This window comes from Schistocerca serialis, chromosome 5, assembly GCF_023864345.2.
Source record: "Schistocerca serialis cubense isolate TAMUIC-IGC-003099 chromosome 5, iqSchSeri2.2, whole genome shotgun sequence".
NCBI lineage: Eukaryota > Metazoa > Arthropoda > Insecta > Orthoptera > Acrididae > Schistocerca > Schistocerca serialis.
The window spans coordinates 584,837,835-584,861,301 of NC_064642.1; the positions used below are offsets into that span (position 1 = coordinate 584,837,835).

The 23,467-nt window shown below is 45.4% G+C and overlaps 1 protein-coding gene across 1 annotated transcript in view; it reads left to right on the forward strand.

The window, feature by feature from the left end:
• Positions 1-23,467, forward strand: part of LOC126482122 (uncharacterized) — a 322,283-nt gene that overhangs the window by 292,671 nt on the left and 6,145 nt on the right. Inside the window, exons 4-5 of the mRNA XM_050106099.1 lie at positions 9,047-9,275; positions 18,252-18,372. Coding sequence (XP_049962056.1) covers positions 9,047-9,275; positions 18,252-18,372 — 350 coding nt within the window. The remainder of the gene's footprint in view (positions 1-9,046; positions 9,276-18,251; positions 18,373-23,467) is intronic.

Sequence of the window (23,467 nt, forward strand, 5' to 3'; positions counted from 1 at the left end):
AGCACCCTCCCCAACCCATCCTTCGACATTCCCCCCCACTGTACTTCATTCCAGACCCTCTTCTTTCTCTTAATTATACTGTTAACCATCTTAATTTTATAATTCTTGGCTTAGCAATATATATTTCTGTATCTCTCGCATCCTTCTTCAGCAAGCATCAATTTACCCCTCCCATGGCCCGCCCCCCGCGCTTTTAACTGCTAATGTTATCTTTAGTATTTTGTATTATCAATAGCACTTACTGTATTCTTATACGCTAAAGCTCCAAAAAATTGGCATAGGCAAGCGTATTCAGATACAGAGATATATAAACACGCAGAAGGCGCTGCTATCGGGAGAGCCTATATTAGACAATAAGTGTCTGGCGCAGTTGTCATATCTGTTACTGCTGCTACAACGGCAGGTTATCAAGATGTGAGTGAGTTTGAACGTGGTATTCTGGTCGGCGCACGAACGTTGGTCGCAACATCACCAAGGTAGCTATGAAGTGGGGATTTTTCCGTACGACAATTTCACGAGTGTACCGTGAATATTAGGAATCCGATAAAGTATCAAATCTCTGATATCGCTGCGGCCGGGAAACCATCCTGCCAGGACGGGACCGACGACGACTGAAGGGAATCGTTCAACTTGACAGAAGTGCTTCTGCTAATTACTGCAGATTTCAGTGCTGGGCAACCAACAAGTGTAAGCGTGTGAACTATTCAACGAGACATCGTCGATATGGATTTTCGGAGCCGAAGGCCCATTCGTGTACCGTTGATTACTGCATGACACAAACCTTTACATCTCGCCTGGGCCCGTCAACACAGACACTGGACTGTTGCCCAGTCGGACGAGTCTCATTTAAAATTGTATCGAGCGTATGGACGGGTCAGGGTACGGAGACAACCTCATGATTCCCTGGACACTGCATGTCAGTAGGTAACTGTTCAGGCTCGTGGAGGCTCCGTAATGGTATGGGGGGTGTACAGTTGGTGTGCTATGGGACTCCTGATATGCGTTGATACGACTCTGATTGGTGATACGTATGTAAGCATCCTGTCAGATCACCTGCATCCATATATGTTGATTGTGCATTCCGAAGTACTTCGGCAGTTCCAACAGGGTAGTGCAAAACCCACATGTCCAGAACTGCTACAAAGTGTCTCCAGGAATACACTTCTGAGTTTTAACACTTCCACTGGCTACCAAACTCCTCAGACATGAATGCTGTTGACCATATCTTGGATGCCTTGCAACGTGCTGTTCAGAAGAGGTCTCCACCCCGTCGTACTCTCACGGATTTGTGGACAGCCCTGCAGTATTCATGATGTCAATTCCCTCCGGTTCTAGTTCAGACATTAGTCGAGTCTATGCCTACCCCTGCGGGTTCGGAGGTAAGAATAGGTCCGCGGTATTCCTGCCTGTCGTAAGAGGCGACTAAAAGGAGTCTCATCTGTTTCGGCCTTTCATGTGATGGTCCCCTGAGGGGGTTTGACCAATGCCTTTCCAAGTTTTCCGTTAGTGCGTACCATTCGGGGAAGGACGCCTTAAATGGTGCATCTTAAATCCATCTTGCCCTAAGGTCTGGCACACCCGATATTGTCATGGAGTTGGACTTCCATCGAGCTTCCGGCCACATAGGCTGCAGTGTGTTCTGGGTAGCATACATTCCCTCCATTGTGCACTTCCATCTTTGCCCTCGTGATGTACATGGATATTTCGACACCCGACATCCTGCACGGTAGCCAGTCCGTTGTGGTGGGGATGTCATGTACCCTCTTGGTGGTAGCGTCCTGACTACACAGGGATCACACTGCTGATGCCTGAGCTGCTACCTCCCCACATATGCCGAGGAGTAGATGCCTATCCCTCTAGGGCATCGGGACTCCCGGCAAGGGCCATCCTGCCGGGTGGTCTTTGCTGCGGCTGGGTGGTGCCTGTGGGGAGAGCCCATGGTCGGAGTGGGTGGCATCAGGGCGGATGACCCGCAGTGAAGTGTGGTACATCATCTCTCGCTGGTGGGCCTCCACCAGCAGTCTCTAAGTGATCGAGGTCTAACCTCAATGGGAAGAAATACGATCCGAGATCATTTCCCTCCCTAGCCACTCCATGGGAGGAACGCATGGCTAAAGACAGAAGTGGAGATTATTCACCCCGGTACCTTGTCTGTACGCGGGTTGATGGTGAATCTTTTATGCCAACCAAGCCTCAGTTTTTTGTGGAGCATTTAAAGTTCGGGGAGGTGGAGGGCTTGTCCAAAATGCGCTCTGGGTCAGTTCTCATCAAAACAGCATCCTCTGCCCAGTCACGGAGGTTGCTCACTTGCGACAAGTGGGGGGGGATGTTTCTGTCACCATCACTCCCCATAGAAGTTTAAACATGGTCTAGGGTATTATCTTCCACAGGGATGTTCTTCTACAGTCCGACGATGAACTACGCGCCAACCTAGAACGACGAGGTGTTCACTTCATCCGGCGCGTCCATCGGGGTCCGAGGGATAATCAGGTGGCCACCGGTGCCTTCACCTTGGCCTTCGAGGGTGATGTCTTACCCAAAAAGGTCAAGGTGATGGTTTACCGCTGTGATGTGAAACCATTTATCCCTCCTCCGATGCGGTGTTTTAAATGCTGGAAGTTCGGACACATGTCATCCCGCTGTACTTCCAGCATCACGTGTAGAGATTGTGGACGTCCTTCGCATGTCAATACTCCATGTGCCCCGCCTCCTATCTGTGTTAACCGTGGAGAACACCATTCCCCTTGCTCGCCGGACTGTAGGATATTCCAGAAAGAAAGGAAGATAATGGAATACAAGACCCTGGACCACCTGACCTACCCCGAGGCTAGGCGGAAATATGAACGGTTACATCCTGTGCCAATGACATCCACCTATGCCGCGGCTGCAACATCGGATAGAACTTCTACCATGTCATCACCTACAGTTCGACCTCAGCTCTGTCAGAATTCACCGGCCCCCTTGGTTGTGGGGGGCACTTCACTCCCTGTTGCTCCTGCTCCATCTACTTCAGGAGCAACACCCCCCAAACCATCGGGGACATCAGTTCCCCCTTCCCAGGCGGAGAAGCGTAAGACTTCTTCGGCTTCTCTCACCAGGAAGGGGTCCCTTGGTGACCTTCCTTCACAAGTTCCAACCAGCGGAAAAGCGGACACCCGCAAGTGGCTGAAACAACCAGCGGTCCCTGGTCGTAGGGCATCACGGTCATCGAACGTCCCTGAGACTGACCCAGTGAAGCCGTCCAAGTCTGAACAACCGAAGGCACAGAGCGAGAAGCAGAAGACGAAGAAAGTCCCCAAGAATGACGACATTGCGGTGGCACCTGTCCCACCGCTTCCTGCAAGCTCTGCGTCTGAGGATGAGGTGGAGATTCTGGCGTCCGCTGACGACCTCGATCTCGCCAGTTCCTCAGACACCATGGATAGCACTAGCACAGGTGCTCAATCGGAGGCAGCAGGTGACCCAGCGGCGTAATCTGCCTTTCCAGTCCCGTCACGCCTTTCTCAGACATGGACAATACCATCCTCCAGTGGAACTGCAGCGGTTTTTTCCACCATCTAGCTGAGCTCCGCCAACTTATCAGCCTTCATCCTTTCTTCTGCATTGCTCTTCAGGAAACTTGGTTTCCAGCAATGCGAACCCCCGCTCTCCGTGGCTATTGGGGTTATTATCAGAACCAGGCAGCTTATGAAAGGGTGTCTGGCGGCGTCTGCATCTATGTCCTTAACTCTCTTCACAGTGAGTCTGTCCCTCTACAAACAGCATTAGAGGCTGTCGCTGTTCGGCTGTGGACGCCACAGGCTGTTACCTTCTGCAGCCTTTACCTACCACAGGATGGTGATGTCACGCAGCATGTCCTGGCTGCCCTGATAGCCCAATTGCCGCCACATTTCTTGTTAGTGGGCGACTTCAACGCCCATAACCCTCTGTGGGGGGGTCAGTGGCAACAGGTCTAGGCGCCACCGTTGAGCATTTATTGTCGCAGCTAGATCTCTCGATTTTAAATTATGGTGCCTTCACACACTTCAGTGTGGCACATGGCGCATACTCCGCCATTGACCTTTCGATCTGTAGCCCTAGCCTCTTACCGTCTGTCCAATGGAGTGTGCACGACGACCTGTGGTAGTGACCACTTTCCGATCTTTCTGTCACTGCCACGGCGTCACTCTTCTGGGCGCCCCAGCAGATGGGCTATAAATATGGCTGACTGGGACTTGTTTTCCTCCACTGCCGCTATTGAGCCTCTCTCTAATGCCGGCATTGATGCGGTGGTTCACTCCGTCACCACCGTTATCGTTACTGCCGCAGAATATTCCATTCCCCGTTCTTCTGGGTCCCCTTGGAGGAGGACTGTGCCTTGGTGGTCGCCTGAGATCGCTGAGGCGATTAAAGATCGCCGGCGGGCGCTACAGCGTCACAAGCGACATCCCTGCATTGAACACCTCATCACCTGCAAACGGCTGCGTGCGCGGGCCCGCCGCCTTACCCGCCAAAGAAAGCACTAGTGCTGGGAGCGGTATTTGTCCACCATTGGCCTCCATGTCTCTCCATCGCAGGTCTGGGCCAAGATCCTACGCCTCTATGGCTATCGGACCCCTGTCGCCATCCCTGCGCTCTCACTGAATGGAGCAGTTTGTACAGACTCCGACGAAATTGCCAACAGCTTGGCAGAGCATTTTGCTCTGAGTTCCGCTTCTTCCAATTACCCACTGGCCTTCCGCTCCATTAAAGAGCGGATGGAACGTAGGAGCCTTTCTTTTCGCACCCACCATCCTGAATCTTACAATGTTCCAGTCAGTGAGTGGGAATTTCACAGTGCCCTCGCCGCTTGTCCTGATACCGCTCCTGGGCCAGATAGCAACCTGTCAGATGCTGCAACACCTTTCAGTGGACTGCCAGCGACGGCTCCTCGACCTTTACAACCGCATTTGGGTCGAGGGTGAGTTTCCGTCGCAATGGCGGGAAAGTATTGTTATCCCCATTCTGAAACCTGGGAAGAACCTTTTGGAGGTGGACAGCTACCGTCCCATTAGCCTCACCAACGTTCTTAGCAAGTTGCTTGAACGGATGGTGAGCCGGCGGTTGAACTGGGTACTGGAGTCACGGGGCCTTCTGGCTCAGTCTCAGGGTGGGTTCCGTAAAGGCCGCTCCGTCGCCGACAATCTGGTGAGCCTGGAGTCGGCCATCCGTATTGCCTTTGCACGCCGTCAGCACCTGGTCGCTGTCTTTTTCGACATCCGGAAGGCATTCGATACGACATGGCGTCATCATATCCTTTCTACGCTTCATGGATGGGGTCTTTGGGGCCCTCTGCTGATCTTTATCCGCAATTTTCTGTCGTATAGTACCTTCCGCGTGCAAGTCGCGGCCTCCCATAGTTCCTCCCGAGTACAGGAGAACGGGGTACCACAGGGATCTATCCTCAGTGTCTGCCTGTTTTTAATTGCAATAAATGGGCTCGCTGCAGCGGTGGGAAATTCTGTCTCTGCATCCCTGTATGCTGATGACTTCTGCCTTTACTACAGCTCTATTGGCATTGCAGCTGCTGAACGGCAGCTACAGGGCGCTATCCGTAAGGCACAGTCTTGGGCTGTAGCTCATGGGTTCCAGTTTTCGGCAGCCAAGACCTGCGTTATGCCTTTCTGCCGGTGTCGCACTGTTCACCCGGAGCCGCGGCTTTATCTTGACGGCGAACTTCTTGCTGTGGTGGAGACACACAGGTTTTTGGGTGTAGTTTTTGATGCCCAGTTGACTTGGCTGCCTCATATTCGGCAGCTTAAATAGACATGTTTGCGGCATCTAAATGCTCTGAGATACTTGAGCCACACCAGCTGGGGCGCCGACCGATCTACCCCGTTACGGCTCTACCAGGCGTTAATCCAGTCCCGTCTGGATTATGGGAGCCTGGCTTATGGCTCAGCTTCCCCATCTGCGTTGCGGGTGCTGGATCCAATACTACACAGCGGGATACGACTTGCCACTGGTGCCTTCCGCACCAGCCCTGTGGACAGCATACTTGTGGAGGCAGGTGTCCCTCCACTGCGACTGAGGCGCCAACATTTACTAGCTGCTTATGCTGCCCATGTTTTTAGCTTGCCCGGGCATCGTAACTATTGTCTACTATTCCCAGAGTCGCATGTCCATCTTCGAGAACGTCGGCCAAGGGCTGGATGTACGATCGCGGTCCGCATCCGAGAGCTTCTCTCCGGGCTTGGGGCTTTACCTCTTCCGCCTCCTTTTAGGGCATCTCTGCGTACATCCCCGTGGTGTGTGCCTCGCCCTCGCCTTCAGCTGGAATTGGCACAGGGCCCGAAGGACTCAGTCCCTCCGGAGGCCTTCCGCCGCTGCTTTCTTTCCCTCCTCGCAACGTATCAGGGCTCTGGCATTGTTTACACTGTCGGCTTGATGGTTGCTGGTCGTGTCGGTTATGCGCTAACTCTAGGGGACCATTCGGAACAACGTTCATTGCCGGCTGGCTGCAGCGTTTACACTGCTGAGCTGGTCACCATCTTTCGTACCCTACAGTATATCCGCTCCTGCTCAGTTGAGTCCTACGTCATCTGTAGCGATTCCCTGAGCGGTTTACGAGCTCTCGACCAGTGTTTCCCTCGTTCTCGTCTGGTGATGGCTATCCAGGAGTCCCTGCATACTGTTGCCCGTTGCGGTCGCTCTGTGGTCTTTGTGTGCACCCCCGGTCATGTTGGTATCCCGGGCAATGAACATGTTGACCGCCTGGCGAAAGAGGCCACGAGTAAACCATCTGTGGACATTGGGCTCCCAGAGACTGATATGAGGGCAGTCTTAAGCCGCAAAGTTTTTGCGCTATGGGACGTTGAATGGCGGGAACTGAACTGAACACGCGTAATAAACCCCGTGCTGTCAAGGAGACGACAGCTGCGTGGCGGTCATCCCTGCGAGCCACTCGCAGGGACTCAGTAGTCCTTTGCCGGCTCCACATTGGCCATTCCCGGCTGACACACAGTTATTTACTGCGGCGGGAAGACCCTCCTCTATGTCGCTGCGGGGCGGCTTTGACGGTGGCCCACATTTAGTTGGCCTGCCCCCTTTTAGCTGTGATCAGGCACACATTTGCACTGCCCAATACGCTCCCTGCCCTTTTATCTGATGATCCTGCTATGGCTGGCTTAGTTTTACGTTTTATTCGGGCAGGGGTTTTTATCGTTTAATCTGAGTGTTTGTTATGTTCTTTTGTGTTGATTCTGGCCATTGGCCTACGATTTTAATCAGAGTTTTTAATGTGTTTCTCGGTGGTTGGCTTTTCCTTTTTTGTTTCTATGGTTGGCCAACCACCATCACACTCTGTGATTTTAGTTCGTCTTGTCTGGTCTTTGTCTAAGTTTCTCTTGTTCTGTGTCGTGTGTGATCTATTCTGTTACTCGTTTTTATTCTCTGTGGGTGTTTTTAGTATTTGGAAAAAGGGACCGATGACCGTAGCAGTCTGGTCCCTTTAATCCCACAAACCAACCAACCAAGTCTATGCCACGTGTGATGCGGCATTCTGCATGCTGCCAGGGGCCCTACACGATATTAGGCAGGTGCACCATTTTCTTTGGCTCTTCAGTGTATGTGATGCACTGTCTTTGAATTTTATTTCATTTTGTTCCTTTTAGACTTTCGTTCCTCATCCAACTTAATGAATGTTCAATTACTGTTGTTGACGATCTGATGTATACATGTTTATAATAAAGATGATTGTGCAGTATTCTAAAAGAGGACGGACAAGCGTAGTGTAGGCAGTCTCCTTAGTAGATCTGTTATATTTTCTAGGTGTCCTGTCAATAAAACGCAGACTTTTGGTTAGCCTTCCCCACAACATTTTCTACATGTTCCTTCCAATTTAAGTTGTTCGTAATTGTAATACCTAGGTATTTAGTCGAATTTACACCTTAAATTAGACTGATTTATCGTTTAACTTAAGTTTAACGAATTCCTTTTAACATTCATGTTGGTGACGTCACACTTTTCGTTATTTAGGGTCACCGCCAATTTTCACACCATTCAGATATATTTTTTAAATCGTTTTGCAATTTCTTTTGATCTTCTGATGACTTTATTAGTCGATAAACGACAGCGTCATCTGCAAACAACCTAAGAAGGCTGCTCAGATTGTCTCCCAAATCGTTTATATAGATGAGGGACAGCAAAGGGCCTATAACACTACCTTGGGGAACGCCAGAAATCACTTCCGTTTTACTCGATAACTTTCCGTCCATTGCTACGAACTGCGACCTCTCAGACAGTTAATCACAAATCCAGTCACATAACTGAGACCATATTCTGTAAGCACTCAATTTTACAGGCCGCTTGTGTGGTAAAGTGTCAAAAGCCTTCCGGAAATCCATAAATACGGAATCGATCTGAAATCCCTTGTCAATAGCACTGAACACTTAATGTGAATAAAGAGCTAGTTGTGTTTCACAGGAACGATGTTTCGTAATCCATGTTGACTGTGTGTCAATATACAGCTTTCTTCGAGGTAATTCATAATATTCGAACACAATATATGTTACAGAATCCTGCTGCGTAGCGATATTAACGATATATTTCTTGAATATTGGTGTGACCTGTGCAACTTTCCAGTCTTTGGGTATGGATCTTTCGTCGAGCGAACGATTGTATATGATTGTTAAGTATGGAGCTAATGCATCAGCATACTTCGAAAGGAACCGAATTGGTATACAGTCAGGGCCAGAATACTTGCTTTTATTAAGTGATTTAAGGATTTTTACGTTACTCATGTTGGCAGCTGTTCTCGATTCGAATTCTGGAATATTTGCTTCGTCGTCTTTTGTGCAGGCATTTCGAAAGGCTGCCCACATGATGGAAAGGAAAACACCTCCAAAACATCACAGAAACAACTCCCGCCTGAACCGTATCCTCCACATACCCCACACAACAGACATGGATGCCTCTGTGGGCCGTTGATGCACTCGGCGACATATGTTCCCACATTTGGAATGTTTTGTGCTCTTTGTGAACCTACATACGTGGCGTGTGTGTGAGCCAATCTTGTGTTTTGTTGCAGGTACCGCAGGAAGATACCGTGCAAGGCGGCGGGCGGGGACCACCACGACGGCTACTGCGCGGCCTCAGCTGGCAGAGGCGGTGGTGGCGGGGGCGGCGCCGGCCCCACCGTGGAGTACGCCGACCTGACGGAGATCCTGCCGCCCCCGCGCACCTCGGCGGCGCTGCAGCAGGTCCTGCTGGCCAGCAGCCCTCGCTCCAGAGCGCACATTCCCAGGAACCTGGTGCAGGTCCGTAACCACTCCACCTGTTAGCAGTCCTTCATTCTGTGCTGTAGGCTAGCTGCCCATGATACTGAGTGGTTACAATTAAAGTGCAGTATGGGCAGTAATTACCGTTGCCAGCGAAACTTGATAGATATGTTAATGCGTTAAAGTGGAACCGATTTCCGCTGGAAAAAAAGAGAGTTCCAATTTTGGCGACTATGTGCCAATCTGGCGCTGCACAATATCTCGTCGACGTCTATGCTTATCTCCATTATTTGCCCTTTTCTGCCCGTGTCCCACTCCTAATGCGTTACATATGGAAAAATTTCTTTACATCTTTGTTGCGTTCACAACGCCAGATGTTCACCTGTTGGGCAGAATTGGAACTATTTTTTTCCAATGTACATTGGTTCGGCATTTGCACATTAGAATATCTATCAAGTTGCGCTGCCATACGATAATTACAGCCCACACTGAACCTCTGTAAATAGCTGCACTTCCATTATAACCACCCGATACCTGCGGGCAGTTGCGTACCTATTGGTTCTGCGTCTTTGACTAGAGTTTTGGAAACCACTACCATCACTGCCAGCCTCGTACTGTCAATTGCCTCTCCTGGATAATTACCTATTTTAATAACAATGATACAATTAAACATGTGGAACAAAATGCTAGGTACTCCAAGGTGACTTCGCGCTAATACGTGTACTATTCCCCCCGGCCCTTATAATCGTCTCAGTTCGGCGAGAAAGGAAACTCACATATTTCATCAGGTAATCAGGTATGATGTACGCTTTGCCGGGCATCCATAGCTGTTGCTATCCTTTATTTGCCTAAAATCGTACACATAGCCCGGGTTTCAAGATGTAAATACCGTCTTCAGGCGTTAAATTGCGAGAAAGCCGTACTAGTACTCGTCCACTCAGAGTACTTTTCACGCCTCACCCGCACGGAATTCTCGCATGCTGTTTGTTAAATTTGCTGTATTTTTACATGACTTGTACGACTTTCTCTGAGAAATTTCTTCGTGAAATTATTTGGTACTAACAAATTTCTTTTGGTCAGGAAGGCCTATTTCGCCACCGCAGATCTTATTTTATGTCTTCTTTGCTCCATCCGTCATGGTTCTTTTTCTGTCCAGGTAGCAGAATTTCTAAACTTCATCTGATTACCTCCATCATGATTACCAACCCTGATGTGAAGTTTCTCGCTGTCATCATTTCTGCTACTTCTCGTTACTGTCTTGTTCTTCTTCTTCTTCTTCTTTCTTCGATTTACTCTCAGGCCGTATTCTGTACCCTCAGACTATTCATTCCATTCAGCAGATCCTGTAATTCTTCTTCAGTTTCGAGGACAGCAGTCTCATCATTGACTGTAATCCTTGAGATCCCTTCACCTTGATTTAATTCCACTCTTGAACCTTTTTTATTTTCGTAATTGCTTCTTTGATGTATAGATTGAACAGTTGGGCGAGAGACTACATTCCTGTCTTACACCCTTTTTAATCTGAGCACTTCTTTCTTCGTCTTCTACTTTTATTGTTCCCTTTTGGCTCTTAACTCAGTTTGTATAGTACCCGTCTTTCCCTACAGCTTAACCCTATTCTTCTCAGAATTTCTAACATCTTGCACCATTCTACATTGTCGAACGCTTTTTCCATGTCGCCAAACCCTACGAACGTTTTATGATTCTTCTTTATTCTTGCTTCAATTATCAACCGCAACTTCAGAATTGCCTCTGTAGTGCCTTTATCTTCCCTAAAGTCAAATTGATCGCCATCTAACACATCCTCAGTTTTCTTTTTCATTGTTCTGCATATGACTCTTGTCAGCAACTTGGATGCATGAGATATTAGGCAGATCGTACGATAATTCTCGCACTTGTCAGCTCTTACAATCTTCGAAATTGTATGGATGATGTTTTCCGAAAGTCATATGGGATTTCGCCAGTCTCATACATTCTACACATCGACGTGAATATTCATTTACTGCCACTTCCTTCCAATGATTTTAGAAATACTGATGGAATGTTACCTACCCCTACTGCCTTATACGATTTTAAGTCTTCCAAAGCTCTTATAAGTTCAAATCCTGGATCCTCTGTCTCTTCTATGTCGACTGGTGTTTCTTCTTCCATGACGCCATCAGACGAGTCTCTCCCCTCATAAAGTCCTTCCATGTACTCTTTCCACTCATCCCCTCTTCTGCATTTAACACTGGATTTTCCATGTTAGCACCCTTGATTTATTTTCACCGAAAGTTGCTTTGATTTTTCTGTATGCTGCGTTAGTCGTTCCGACAGTCTTTTCTTTTCTTCACATTTTTTATGTAGCCATTTCGCCGTAGCTTTGTTGCATTTCCCTTTTTATTTAATTCCTAACAGATTTGTATTTCAATTAACTGACGTTCAGTATTAAGTCAACAAGATGTACTGCAAATACATTATTAAAAGTTGTCTAAACCACTGACTGAACCACATTTGCGTCACTGTCCTCGATAAAAGTTCCTGATTAGCCCTATCAGAGACCTCATCAGAATCCAAAAAATATTAACGCCAATTTGGTTTTTCACAGGCAAGTGAAATACCTTACATTTCGGTATTCGCAGAGAATGTTAATATGGACCATTCATTGACCACACTCTCTTGGTGAGATCAAAGTATTTTAGGAAGGAGTACTTTCAGTCAGGTGTTTATAACTCTGGTCATTATCTTGAAATCCGTGTTGAGGGGGTAATCGGGTGAAAATCGTATGGCACTTTCCTTTGTGGTAGTTTAAGTACTAGCATTAACATGCCTTTTATGAACAGCGGTGGGAAAGTGTCATTTGTCAACAATTTTTATACAGGATGTCACGCATGTAGGAGTAGATATTTTTATGTGTAGTACCTTAATATGTACACACATCAGTGCGTTGGTTTTTTTTCCGTCGAAATTCTTCCCCAAAAGAACGTCAGTAACTTTGCGACCTGATGTTTTCTGGGTGTTCTTACCGCATCAGCAAGTGGACCACGAGTGTCACTGTGGGCTAACAGTCTTGTGTCCGTGTGTCCAGACATTAGCACCTGACGTTCTGCCCAGTAGAGATGGGCAAAACTGTTCTTTTCAGAGATTGGATCAGAACTGTTCACTCCCTGAAATGAACTAGCTCTTTTTCATGACTCACCACTCATTCACAACAGAAAATAAATGGAAGGCACTTTGCCCTTTAAACTTGGTTTATTCCAGTACTATACCTGTATTTTGATCTTATTTTATCCTATTTTGAAGTAACACAGATAATGAGTAAGAATTTTGTATTGTTTATTGAAATTTCCACGATATAACAAAGTTTTTGATTATTGATTTATTTTGCACTATCGTGGTTTTTTGGGTGATCGGAAAATGTTGTAACTTGAGATTTACATTAACAATATATTTGACTATAATGTATTAAAATTTCATTAACCTCGTACAAATACATCGCAAGCCATATATTTTTAAAGTGAACATTTCCTTCCGAAGACGCCTAAAATCGCAAAATCCGTACTACAATAAGAAAAAAATATATAAATTTGACTGTAAGACCCAAGTGCTGCATATAGCCTTCCGCAGAATAAAACAAGGAAAATATTGGTGTATCACTTTTGCTATATGTTTATCGGTTCGCTCGTAATTAAAGTGTAAATTGGAGTGACCATAATAAAAAATCCTATAGTAAGAGGAGCCGTCAGGAACCTAATCTGATCAGTTTAAACAAATAAAAATAAAATAAAAACAAATGATGTATACATAACATAATTATGTAATATACATAGCGGTATTAGTACGAAGAACAATATCCAGTAGAGACGAACTCCGATGCAGAGACGCTGAGTCAAGCAGGTGGAGCCGCGAGCTGTATTACTGCGTGAGCTAAGACCGCAGAGAGCAGAGTGACACCTGAGTTGCTTTGCTCAACGCTCTAGCTAGAGTCGAGAACGGTGGGGTGAGCGTTGAGCGGGCGAGTTCCGAGGGTGGGGGGAGCGGTGAGCGGCCACCAGTCACCCGCTCCGAGACAAATCGTCCGCTCTCTTGCGAGCAGGTTGTTGCAAGTAGTTCTTATGTTCTCCGCTAGGAGGCTCTCTGTCCTGTTGCTCGCATCAACAGCCCAGAGGGCAGGACGTGCGACTGAAACGAAGTTAAGGTGCGCCAGACACCGCACGCGGCAGAGGAAGCACAGAGGGGGCACGGCATATGTGAAACACAAAATCCAATGGGGCACTGCACAATGCAGGCAGCCAAGGCAGAAGCAGGGCAGAGGCCGGCGCCGGCTGTTGTGTGGCGTGCTGTGTGCTCTGACCGGCAGAGGCCCCGCTGACCTGCTCCGACTCTCTCTCTCTCTCTCTCTCTCTCTCTCTCTCTCTCTCTCTGCTGTGGGAAACGTTTGGAGCTACCGTTCTTTTTTTCTGAATCACTGATTGCTCACTCCTTTGAAAGATTCAACTCTATGAATTAGTTCAGGAGCGGATCCCCCATCTCTACTGCCCAGGGGAAAATAAATGTCTTGATCTTGCCACATGTACTGGGAGATACTGACCAACCTGAAAACATGCAACTTGTAACAGCTATAATTGTTTGCCTGCAAATGACGTAAATACGGGTGTAATGTTGGTCAGTACACTGTCCTCATTCACCAACAGAAGTATCTCCACTTAGTCCCGTTACGTCCTTTATAATGTGGTCAGCTTTTCCCTGACAACATCCCAGCAGTTACTGTAAAACACGTTTGGCATTTCGTCTAACTCCTTAGATTTTTTTCGTCAGGCAACCATAATGATTGATTTAACTGAAGAGTTAGTTATAGTTACCAAGCATTCTGCGTTGCCGTCGTGACCCCCTGTTGCAACAGTGTTGGACAAAAGATTGTCTGTTTCCACTGTTAGATCACCAGGTCCATTTGTTTACCTAATAGCAGATTAAGATTCATCCTTTAAATTATTAGACTTTCCTCCACAGTAGCTTCACAAGCATGGATGGGATAGGTGTGAAGCGCCTCTAACCCGTGAGAACGCTGCTCTAATTTTGGTGGGGATTGGGGGGAGGAAGTGGCTCTCATAGAGCTGTTGGTTTCCATGGGACACGGTGTCAGTAATCTCGTTTATTGAAAATAACTTGTTCACTGAGATCTATAACTGTGTACTCGTGTACCCATCACGGGCCTTGATGCCACAGAACGACATAAAATCATCATCATTGGCTCTTATAGACGTTAACTGAGACTGAAGGCATCGTGTGAAGGAACGTTAGTGTCACAATACGGGATACAAGTTGGAGGCAGGGCAAGCAAAGGAATGAAATAGGGCAAGCTCTTCGATAGAAACTCTTGGCATTCACCTTGACTTACTGCGGGCATACGTTCTTTGACCAGGTACGCAGGCAAAGCGCGAAAGTTTTTGATGAGGAGGGACAGAGGGTGGGGAGGGGGCGGAGAAGAGGGTGAAATGGGGAGCGGTTGGCTTATTTGGGGGAGGGGACCAATCAGCGAGGTCATAGGTCCCATCGGATTAGGGAAGGAAGTCGCCCGTGGCATCTCAAAGGATTCGACCCGGCATTTTTCTGAAGCGATTTAGGGAACTCTGGGAAAACCTAAATCAGGATGGCCGGACGCGAGTTCGAACCGTCGCCCTCCCGAATTCGAGTCCAGTGAGATAACCACTGCACCACCTCACTCGGTAGATGCAGCGGAGCGAGAGGCAGTGATACACTGCTTCATGAGTTCTTGAGTTTATAAAATGCATTTTAAAAATACTGTAAGAGAACAGAAGTTACAACTTTTTAAAAGAAACGAGCTTTTATTTTAAAATATTCAGGAATTTGTGAAACCTGGCTTGGTGTTAAGTGGAAATATGATTACATTCTTGACAACTGACTGTTAATCTAGTAAATGAAGAAACACCGTCTGGATGACTATTTCTTTTATTAACGGCTACCCTCAGGTCTAGCGCCGCAAGGTGCGGTTTGTCGGCAGTAGTACGAACGGCATAAAACTAAGAAAATAGCGTAGCCTTCCGCGGTCAGAGTCAGTTGCCATACAAGTTTTCTGAATACGTTAGCGCTGAACTGAGCCATAAGAAGGCCATTGTAACCTTGGCCGAAAGGTTGTTTTCTCCAGTACAGTTTGTTAAATTATGAAGAGTTACCATACTCACAGAATTTTTGTGTCAGACTGCGTGAAACAAACTATACAATTTTAGTATTTTTATTGCGGTCTATTGCGACATTTGTCTTAACAGTGATTGCAGGTCCTGTTCAAATTACGAAAATCTACGGATCTGTTAAAACAAATAAAAAGAAGTGGTAAGTTTTGTGTTACATAACTAATCTGAAACATAGATATTATAAGTATAAAAGATACCAATTGTAGTTACGGAGCATCCCGTTAATTCTATGTACTGCGCGCAACTTTAGTAAGTCCCTAAGGCACACACATCAAACAGAAATTATAAAAGAGTGTGGACAAGCATGTTAAGAGTTGTTGGCCTTTATATGTTGTACTTTAAAATGATAACGTCATTTTCATAGAACATTTCTGCGTTTACGTGTAATTCATACTTCAATTAAACCTGTAACACCTAAATCCTATGTTACAAATTTCGATTTCGCTGTAGCACAATTTAAATTTATTACTTCATTTGGTTCAAACTGTGCAAATAACTCCTGCTCTTCTCCTTTACGTTTATTCTGTACTTTACTGTAGTACAGAATGTTCTTCTGTGTGAATGTTGGACTGTGAAACATAGCTTCTTCTCTGTGTGTTTTGTAACAATTTTCACCTAAGTCCCAAGATTGCTACACAATGTGATGCGGTAGTCGGTTTCAGTCTGACGAACCCTACGTCAGCAGGAATTACATTGCAAGTTACTGAATATTGTAGTATATCCACAGTGTGTGTTTTCATAGGCTGAGTTTCTTTAATATAAGTATTCGCTGTAAATTTGTTCGTTCCTTACGTTAGTCATGTGTGTTACTGCGTTTCATCAACAATATCTGCACACTGGTGCAGATGCATGTAACAGGAATTGTGCATCGTGTTTTTGAATAAAAGGTTTCCGTTGACCCTTGGTACTGTTAACTGTGCTGTTAAATACCTTGCATCAGGTCACCTTGCTTTAAATATTGTATAAAAATAGATCTTGTGATGACGTTCACCATAGTCTGGCGACGGCCCAGTTTGTATTTCAAGTTAAACAAAGTGTGTGTGATAAACTGTTTCAGTCCGGAACCACGCGGCTGCTACGGTCGCAGGTTCGAATCCCGTCTCAAGCTTGGATGTGTGTGATGTCCTCAGGTTAGTTAGGTTTACATAATTCTAAGTCTAGGGGACTGATGACCTCAGATGTAAAGTTCCATAATGCTTGGAGCCATTTGAACCATTTGATAAACTGTGTAGGTACTTAAGCTTACGCAAATCAACTAATACCGAACACAGGAGAGCAGAGCAGTAACCCAAGTACTCTCCGACCATGCTCTCTCTCTCTCTCTCTCTCTCTCTCTCCCTCCCTCCCTCCCTCCCTCCCTCCCTCCCTCCCTCCCTCTCTCCTCCTGTCTCATGAAAACTGCGTTCTAGTAGCTGATGGAAATAATAATTACTATTTTCATTATATGATAATTAATTGAAACCCTCAGCTGCCGACAGGTGTCGTTGATATACCTCGATGGGGACAGCTGAAAATGTGTGCCCTAACCGGGACTCGAACCGGGGACCTCCTGCTTACGTGGTAGACGCTCTATCCATCTGAGCCACCGAGGACACAGATGAAGCAGGACATCCCGGGTTCGAGTCCCAGTCGGGTCCACATTTTCGGCTGTCCCCATTGAGGTATATCAACAATTCCTGTCGGCAGCTGATGGTTTCAATTAATTATCATTTATTCTAGAGAAGCTCCATGGTTATCAATGGTATCTGTTCTTTCGAGAACAGTTACTATCTTCATATACTATTTTCATTATTGGATGATACATGGCTTTTGGAGTCATGATAAACGTTAAATAAGTGTGCTACCCTTCCGAACCCGAATAGGGTCACATGAGAACAATAGTTCAAAATGGCTCTGAGCACTATGGGACTCAACATCTCAGGTCATCAGTCCCATAGAACTTAGAACTACTTAAACCTAACTAACCTAAGGACATCACACACATCCATGCCCGAGGCAGGATTCGAACCTGCGACCGTAGCGGCCGCGCGGCTCCAGACTGTAGCGCCTAGAACCGCATGACCACACCGGCCGGCGAGAACAATAGTAATTCATCTAAAACCTTCATGATAGGGTGAATAATTTTCATCTTCTTCACCAACTTAACATCTTTGTAATATATATTTGATATATTTGAGATGAGTGAACGCCATCAAAGCTAATGTAAAATCATTTATACCCATTTTACGATGGAGAGCTGAGTCTTCTATGAGCTGCCAAAAGTTCTTATACATCTTTCCTGATGAAACATGCCCCTTCCAAACAGAAATCTTTTCCCGCAGGGATTATTGAAAGATAAGACAACCTGACCCTTTGGTTCCGGTCCTCACATTATCCAAAGTAAATTATAACTTGTGCTTATACTTCAGAAGCGTTATGGATAAATTTCGGATAGGATCTCGCTCTGGAACAGTCAGAAGCCTCGAGTGGGTTCGTACTAAATGGAGAGTTTGGGATGCTTTCTGGCATGCCAGAGGTGTGTCAGTGTCACGACTAATGTTGGTTTATAGTTCGATAAACAGTACGTCTACCAGAGAATGTCACATAAAATAAGTGCATGTTTTAACCTGTTCTATTTACGCTGGAGCCTTACAAATCATAGATTTTCGCAGTTTTCTATTTGTCATAGATTAAATATTTTGTTTGTGTGTACATCTTTCACCAGAAACTGTTGGTCTCTTTCGATGCTAATCCTACCAAATTTCTAATGTATACCTGCATTTAACGGCAGTGTTGGACGCATATCGCTGCCGTTAAACTAATCTCAATGTCTTTACCAACGCAGATGCAAGCGATGCCGCAACCACGCCCGCATCGACGCCCCCACGATCAGAGGGCAGCACTGTGTCCGGACTACCAGCAGCCCTCCGATCTCTACAACCCCGTCTACAACGAGATCTCCAACAGTGAGTAGTACTGCTAGCCTCCCTATCAGTAGTGTGCTTTGTACACCATCTGATCAAAAGTATCCAGAATTGACCACCAATATGCGAAATTGACCACCAGACATCTCGAGAGCTGGCCTCCGACAGTATAAAAGGTAGGGAAATACTGCGTTGACAGTAGAGAAGCAGTAACAGCAGAGTGGGTAGGTTGGGCTAGATCAGTTTCGAAGGTGGACTAGTCACTTGGTGCCAACTGATTAAAATACCCGTCAGACACACTTCATCTGCTGAGAATTCTTCCTGGTTGTATGGCCGTGGTCCGCGAATCTCTTCAATCCCTGACATTTCGTCCAAGGCTACGTTGGACATCTTATGAGGTGCTCCTGATTGTAATGAGTCTTGCCGAGTCAGTCGGCAAGACTCAGCACAACCAGGAGCACCTCAGATGATGTCCAACGTAGTTTTGGACGAATTGTCAGGGACTGAAGAGTTCCATGGACCACGTCCATACTACCTGGAGGACTTCTCAGCAGATGAAACATTCGGTCGTGAAAGCCTTCAATGTATGATTAGACATGCTTCAGCCCTGTCCAAGTCAAAAGTGATTGCGAGTTGGATACTCGAAGGAACAGCCACAGCTATTCCAAGGTCAGGCAGACTTCGTCTACTGACAGGCGGGGACCGTCGAACATTGTGGAGGATGGTTTTTAGACTCGCATGAAATCAGTGAAAGAAATGACTCGTGAGTTCCAAAGTGCTGCCAACAGTCGAGTTTGAACTACTGCGTATAGAGAGAAAAAGAATGTGGTGAAGTGCTCTAACAGTTCCTCAGAAGCCACAGATTTCTTTAATCAGCGACGGTCGAGTTGAGTTGGGGTGAAGAGCGACGCCAACGGACATTTGATGACTAGTGCCGTGAACCACGCTGTGCTCTGTTGAAATGGGATGGAAGGGTCTGGGTTTGGTGAATCTCTGGAGAACATAAACTGCCAACAGTGAACTACAGAGGATGCGGCTTTAAGGTATTTGGGTGTTTTTCGTCGCTGGGGTGTCGTCCCCTTGTTGCGCCTAGGAAAATGCGAATTGCGAAATCTTAGGAAAGAATTTTTCGGTATTATATGCTGTGTACAATGTTCAAACATTTCTGAGACGATGATTTTTGTCATAAAGGAGCATCTGTGAGGGAACGGTTTGTGGACAGTAACACATGAAATGGACTAGTCTGCCTACAGTCCCAAATTGAACCAAGTGGAACACCGTTGGGATGAGTTAGAACGACTTCGCTCAAGATACAACGTCACAACCTTCTCTGGTTTCAGCTCATGAGTAAGATTGTGCTGCCTTCCGGCACAGACATTCAGTCACTTGATGGAATGTGTCCCCTGCAAAGTTCAAGTCATCGTAAGGTGAAGGGTGGAATACACCCGAGATTAACGCCCACTAATAGGGGTATGGATACATTTGATCAGATAGTGTAGCGTCTCGAATCAATGGAGCGAGCAAATGATACAATTCAAGTGAATGTCGACAAGGATTATATGGTGAGTGTTACTGAAACAACGAAGTTATATTAAGTAAAAGGTCTACATACGAGAGTTTTACTGACTTTTGTGATGTCAAATACGATGTCTGTATGTTATCTTGCCATTTGGACTTCGTGGTTTTGAGTTAGTAGATGCAGTGTTTTTGTATCTGATCTCTGCCAACCTTAAGGCTTGTGTGTGTGGTAGCATTGTAGAGGCCATTGTTGAATCCTGTGTTTCATTTCACTGATACGTGAATTTTTGTCATAAGTATAATTATCTAAAAACCATTGTAGGTGTATAATTATTGAACTTGTCCCCAAATCTAACGATTTCAATTTCGATTATACGAAATATTTAGTAGTTTTTTTATCTACATGCAGCACTTCTGGTTTCTCAGTCACTGACTACAAAGAACTAAGGACACAATTAGAGACAGGCTATTTTGGTACTCCACATCTTTGTTGTTCAGGTGGTCGATATGTGTGTGAGATGGATTACATTCTGCCACCCCGTCCTACTAAAATCGATCTAATTAATGCATGAAAATAATGATCAGGAACCACATGAATTCCTACTTCGAATGATACACATTACATGTCATCGGAATTTCGAGACACCACACCATGGTCTTTGTTTATGGGATGATTAATTAAAGATTTTGGAACTTTTCGCTATGACGAACGTTCCAGACATTCACTCAGTTGACAGGCTCATCGGAATGCTGGATGTGGTAAGTAGGAAAGACAAAAAATTGGTTCATAATAACGACAGCGACATTCTAGCTACCGAAACTAAAGTAATAACTTCGTATGAAGTTACTACAGTTGTGTGGAACCATTGTAAACATTCACTGGAAAAAAATTACCTGTTGTGATGATGATTACAGCAGTGGAATCACTAACGCAGGTATACACTGATTTTTGCATCTTTATATATAAACACCATTCTTACTGCCAGAATGTGGTATCCGTGTATTTCTTTGCCGGCCGCGGTTCTAGGCGCTCAGTCCGGAACCGCGAGACTGCTACTGTCGCAGGTTCGAATCCTGCCTCGGGCATGGATGTGTGTGATGTCCTTAGGTTAGTTAGGTTTAAGTAGTTCTAAGTTCTAGGGGACTGATGACCACAGATGTTAAGTCCCATAGTGCTCAGAGCCATTTGAACCATTTGTGTATTTCTTTGAAATATATTCTTTCAATAACAATTATTAAACATAGTTTTAAATGTTCCTTTCAAATGTTACGGTAATAGATTATCATCATCCATGTCAATCAGGAATTAAACTCAGCCTTATGTGAGTACATCAATAAAAATTTTTGCAGGCTTGCTAGACTGCTTAAACAGCTGTGTGCACAACCAGGATTTCTGTTTCTCCAAGGATTTAAAAAAAAAAACTCTTTGGTAAACAAAACATCACTTCTCATAGATTTGTCAGATTCATGATGAACTATCTTCTGTTAATGGTCATATTTACTCTGCTGATATTTATACATTGAGTGACCAACTTCACGAACTTAAAATGGTTTTGTAATGAAAAATAGACATCGCTGTGAGATTTCATTTTCTGTTTGTTGGGTAATACATTGGTGTATACTAAATGTAGAGAGCATATTAATTATTTTTTAAACCGTGGCAGGAGATAGATATATTCCTCCATTCTCGAGAAGCTGGATTGTATGTAGAATACTCAGTTCTGCCCACGCACGAAAATGATAAAGCTAGAATGAAAAATTAATATCATCGCTTGTATGTCATAAACGGTTTGGCATATTCAAACAAGACTTTGGCAAACGATAGCAAGTAAAGGGGAGTGAATTTTTCTACATCGTAAATATGAGAGTCTTCCTTATTTGCTGTGAGACGTTAGTAAGCATAGACTTTTTCAATGATGATCGGAAACTGGTGAAATGAGAATTGATGTGGGTTTTACAGCAACTTAAGTGAACATTATCCTTTTATTTTCGTGCTCAGAATATACTTTTTAATGAACTATTGAGCTTTCTTATCCTTAGTTACCACTTTAATAATGCGCTGCTTCAGGATTCAATCACAATTTCAGCTTCGTTAGAATGTTACTGAGATGAGTCTTTGTAAAACATGCTATTCTTTGGCAAAAATGAGAAGTTGTAACGTGGCCACAAAACAAGTTAGTATTATTCAAAACTTGTCACGGAAGACATTTCTTTGAAGACAAGGAAGAAGAGAAGGAAATCCTAGAAATACGATGCTATAACCTATGTGTATTACTTATAATGACTGTCTGGTCCTGAAAATTTCCAAACAATTTTATTTCTGTATCTCAGTTATCTGAGATATATGAAAACAATTCACGGAACACTGTGTGTTATCTTTTATTTCCTGTGTGTATATAGAGTGAAGGACTTACTTTTTACATGAAATACCTTTTAGTTCATCGCAGACATTGATAATCTCTTTTCAGTTCCACAGGTAGTTGATAGGCTTCCGAAAATTGATTTGGTTTCGCATTTCACAGATAACTGAAGTATACACTGAATATAAACTGGTACACCCGTCTAATATCGTGCAGGGCCCCCAAGAGTACGCAGAAGTGCCGCAACACGAAGTGGCATGGACTCGATTAATGTTCGAAGTAGTGCTGGAGGGAACTGACACCATGAAACCTTCAGGGCTCTCCACAAATCTGTGAGAGTACAAGGGGGTGGAGATCTCTTCTGAACAGCACGTTGCAAGGCATCCCAGACATGCTTAGTATTCTCCATGTCTGGGGAGTTTGTTCGCCAGCGGAAGTGTTTAAATTCCGAAGAGTGTTCGTGGAACCACTCTAGCAATTATGGACGTGTGGGGTGTAGCGTTGTCCTGCTGGAGTTGCCAAAGTCCGTCGGAAACCACAATGGACATGAATGAATGCAGGTGATCAGACAGGATTCTTGGGTACGTGTCGCCTGTCGTATCTAGACTTTTCAGGGTTCCCATATCACTCCCAACTGCACACGTCCCACACGTCCACCTGTTTGAACATTCCCATGCCGACATGCAGAGTCCATTTATTCATGAGACTGTCTCCATACCTTTCCTCGTCTATCCGTTAGATAAAATTTGAAATGAGACTCGTCCGACCAGGCAACATGTTTCCAGTCATCAACAGTTCGATGTCGGTGTTGACAGGCCCGGACGATGCGTAAAGCTTTGTGTCGTGCACTGATAAAGGGTACTCGAGTTGGCATTGAGCTCCGAAAGCCCATATGGATGATGTTTTGTTGAATGGTTCGCACACGACACTTGTTTATGGTCCAGCATTGAAATCTGGAGCAATTTGCAGTAGGGTTGCATTTCTGTGACGTTGGACGACTTTCTTCAATCGTCGTTGGTCCCTTTCTTGCAGGATTTTCTTTTTTTTTTAGGCCGCAGCGATGTCGGAGATTTGTGGTTAACCGGGCTGCTGATATTTACGGTACACTCGTGAAATGGACGTACTGGAGAATCCCATTTTCATCGCTGCCTCGAAGATACTGTGTCCCATAGCTCGTGGGCCGACTTAAATCTTAATAACCTGCCATTGTAGCAGCAGGAACCGATTAACGATGCGCCAGACAGCAATTGTCTTATGTA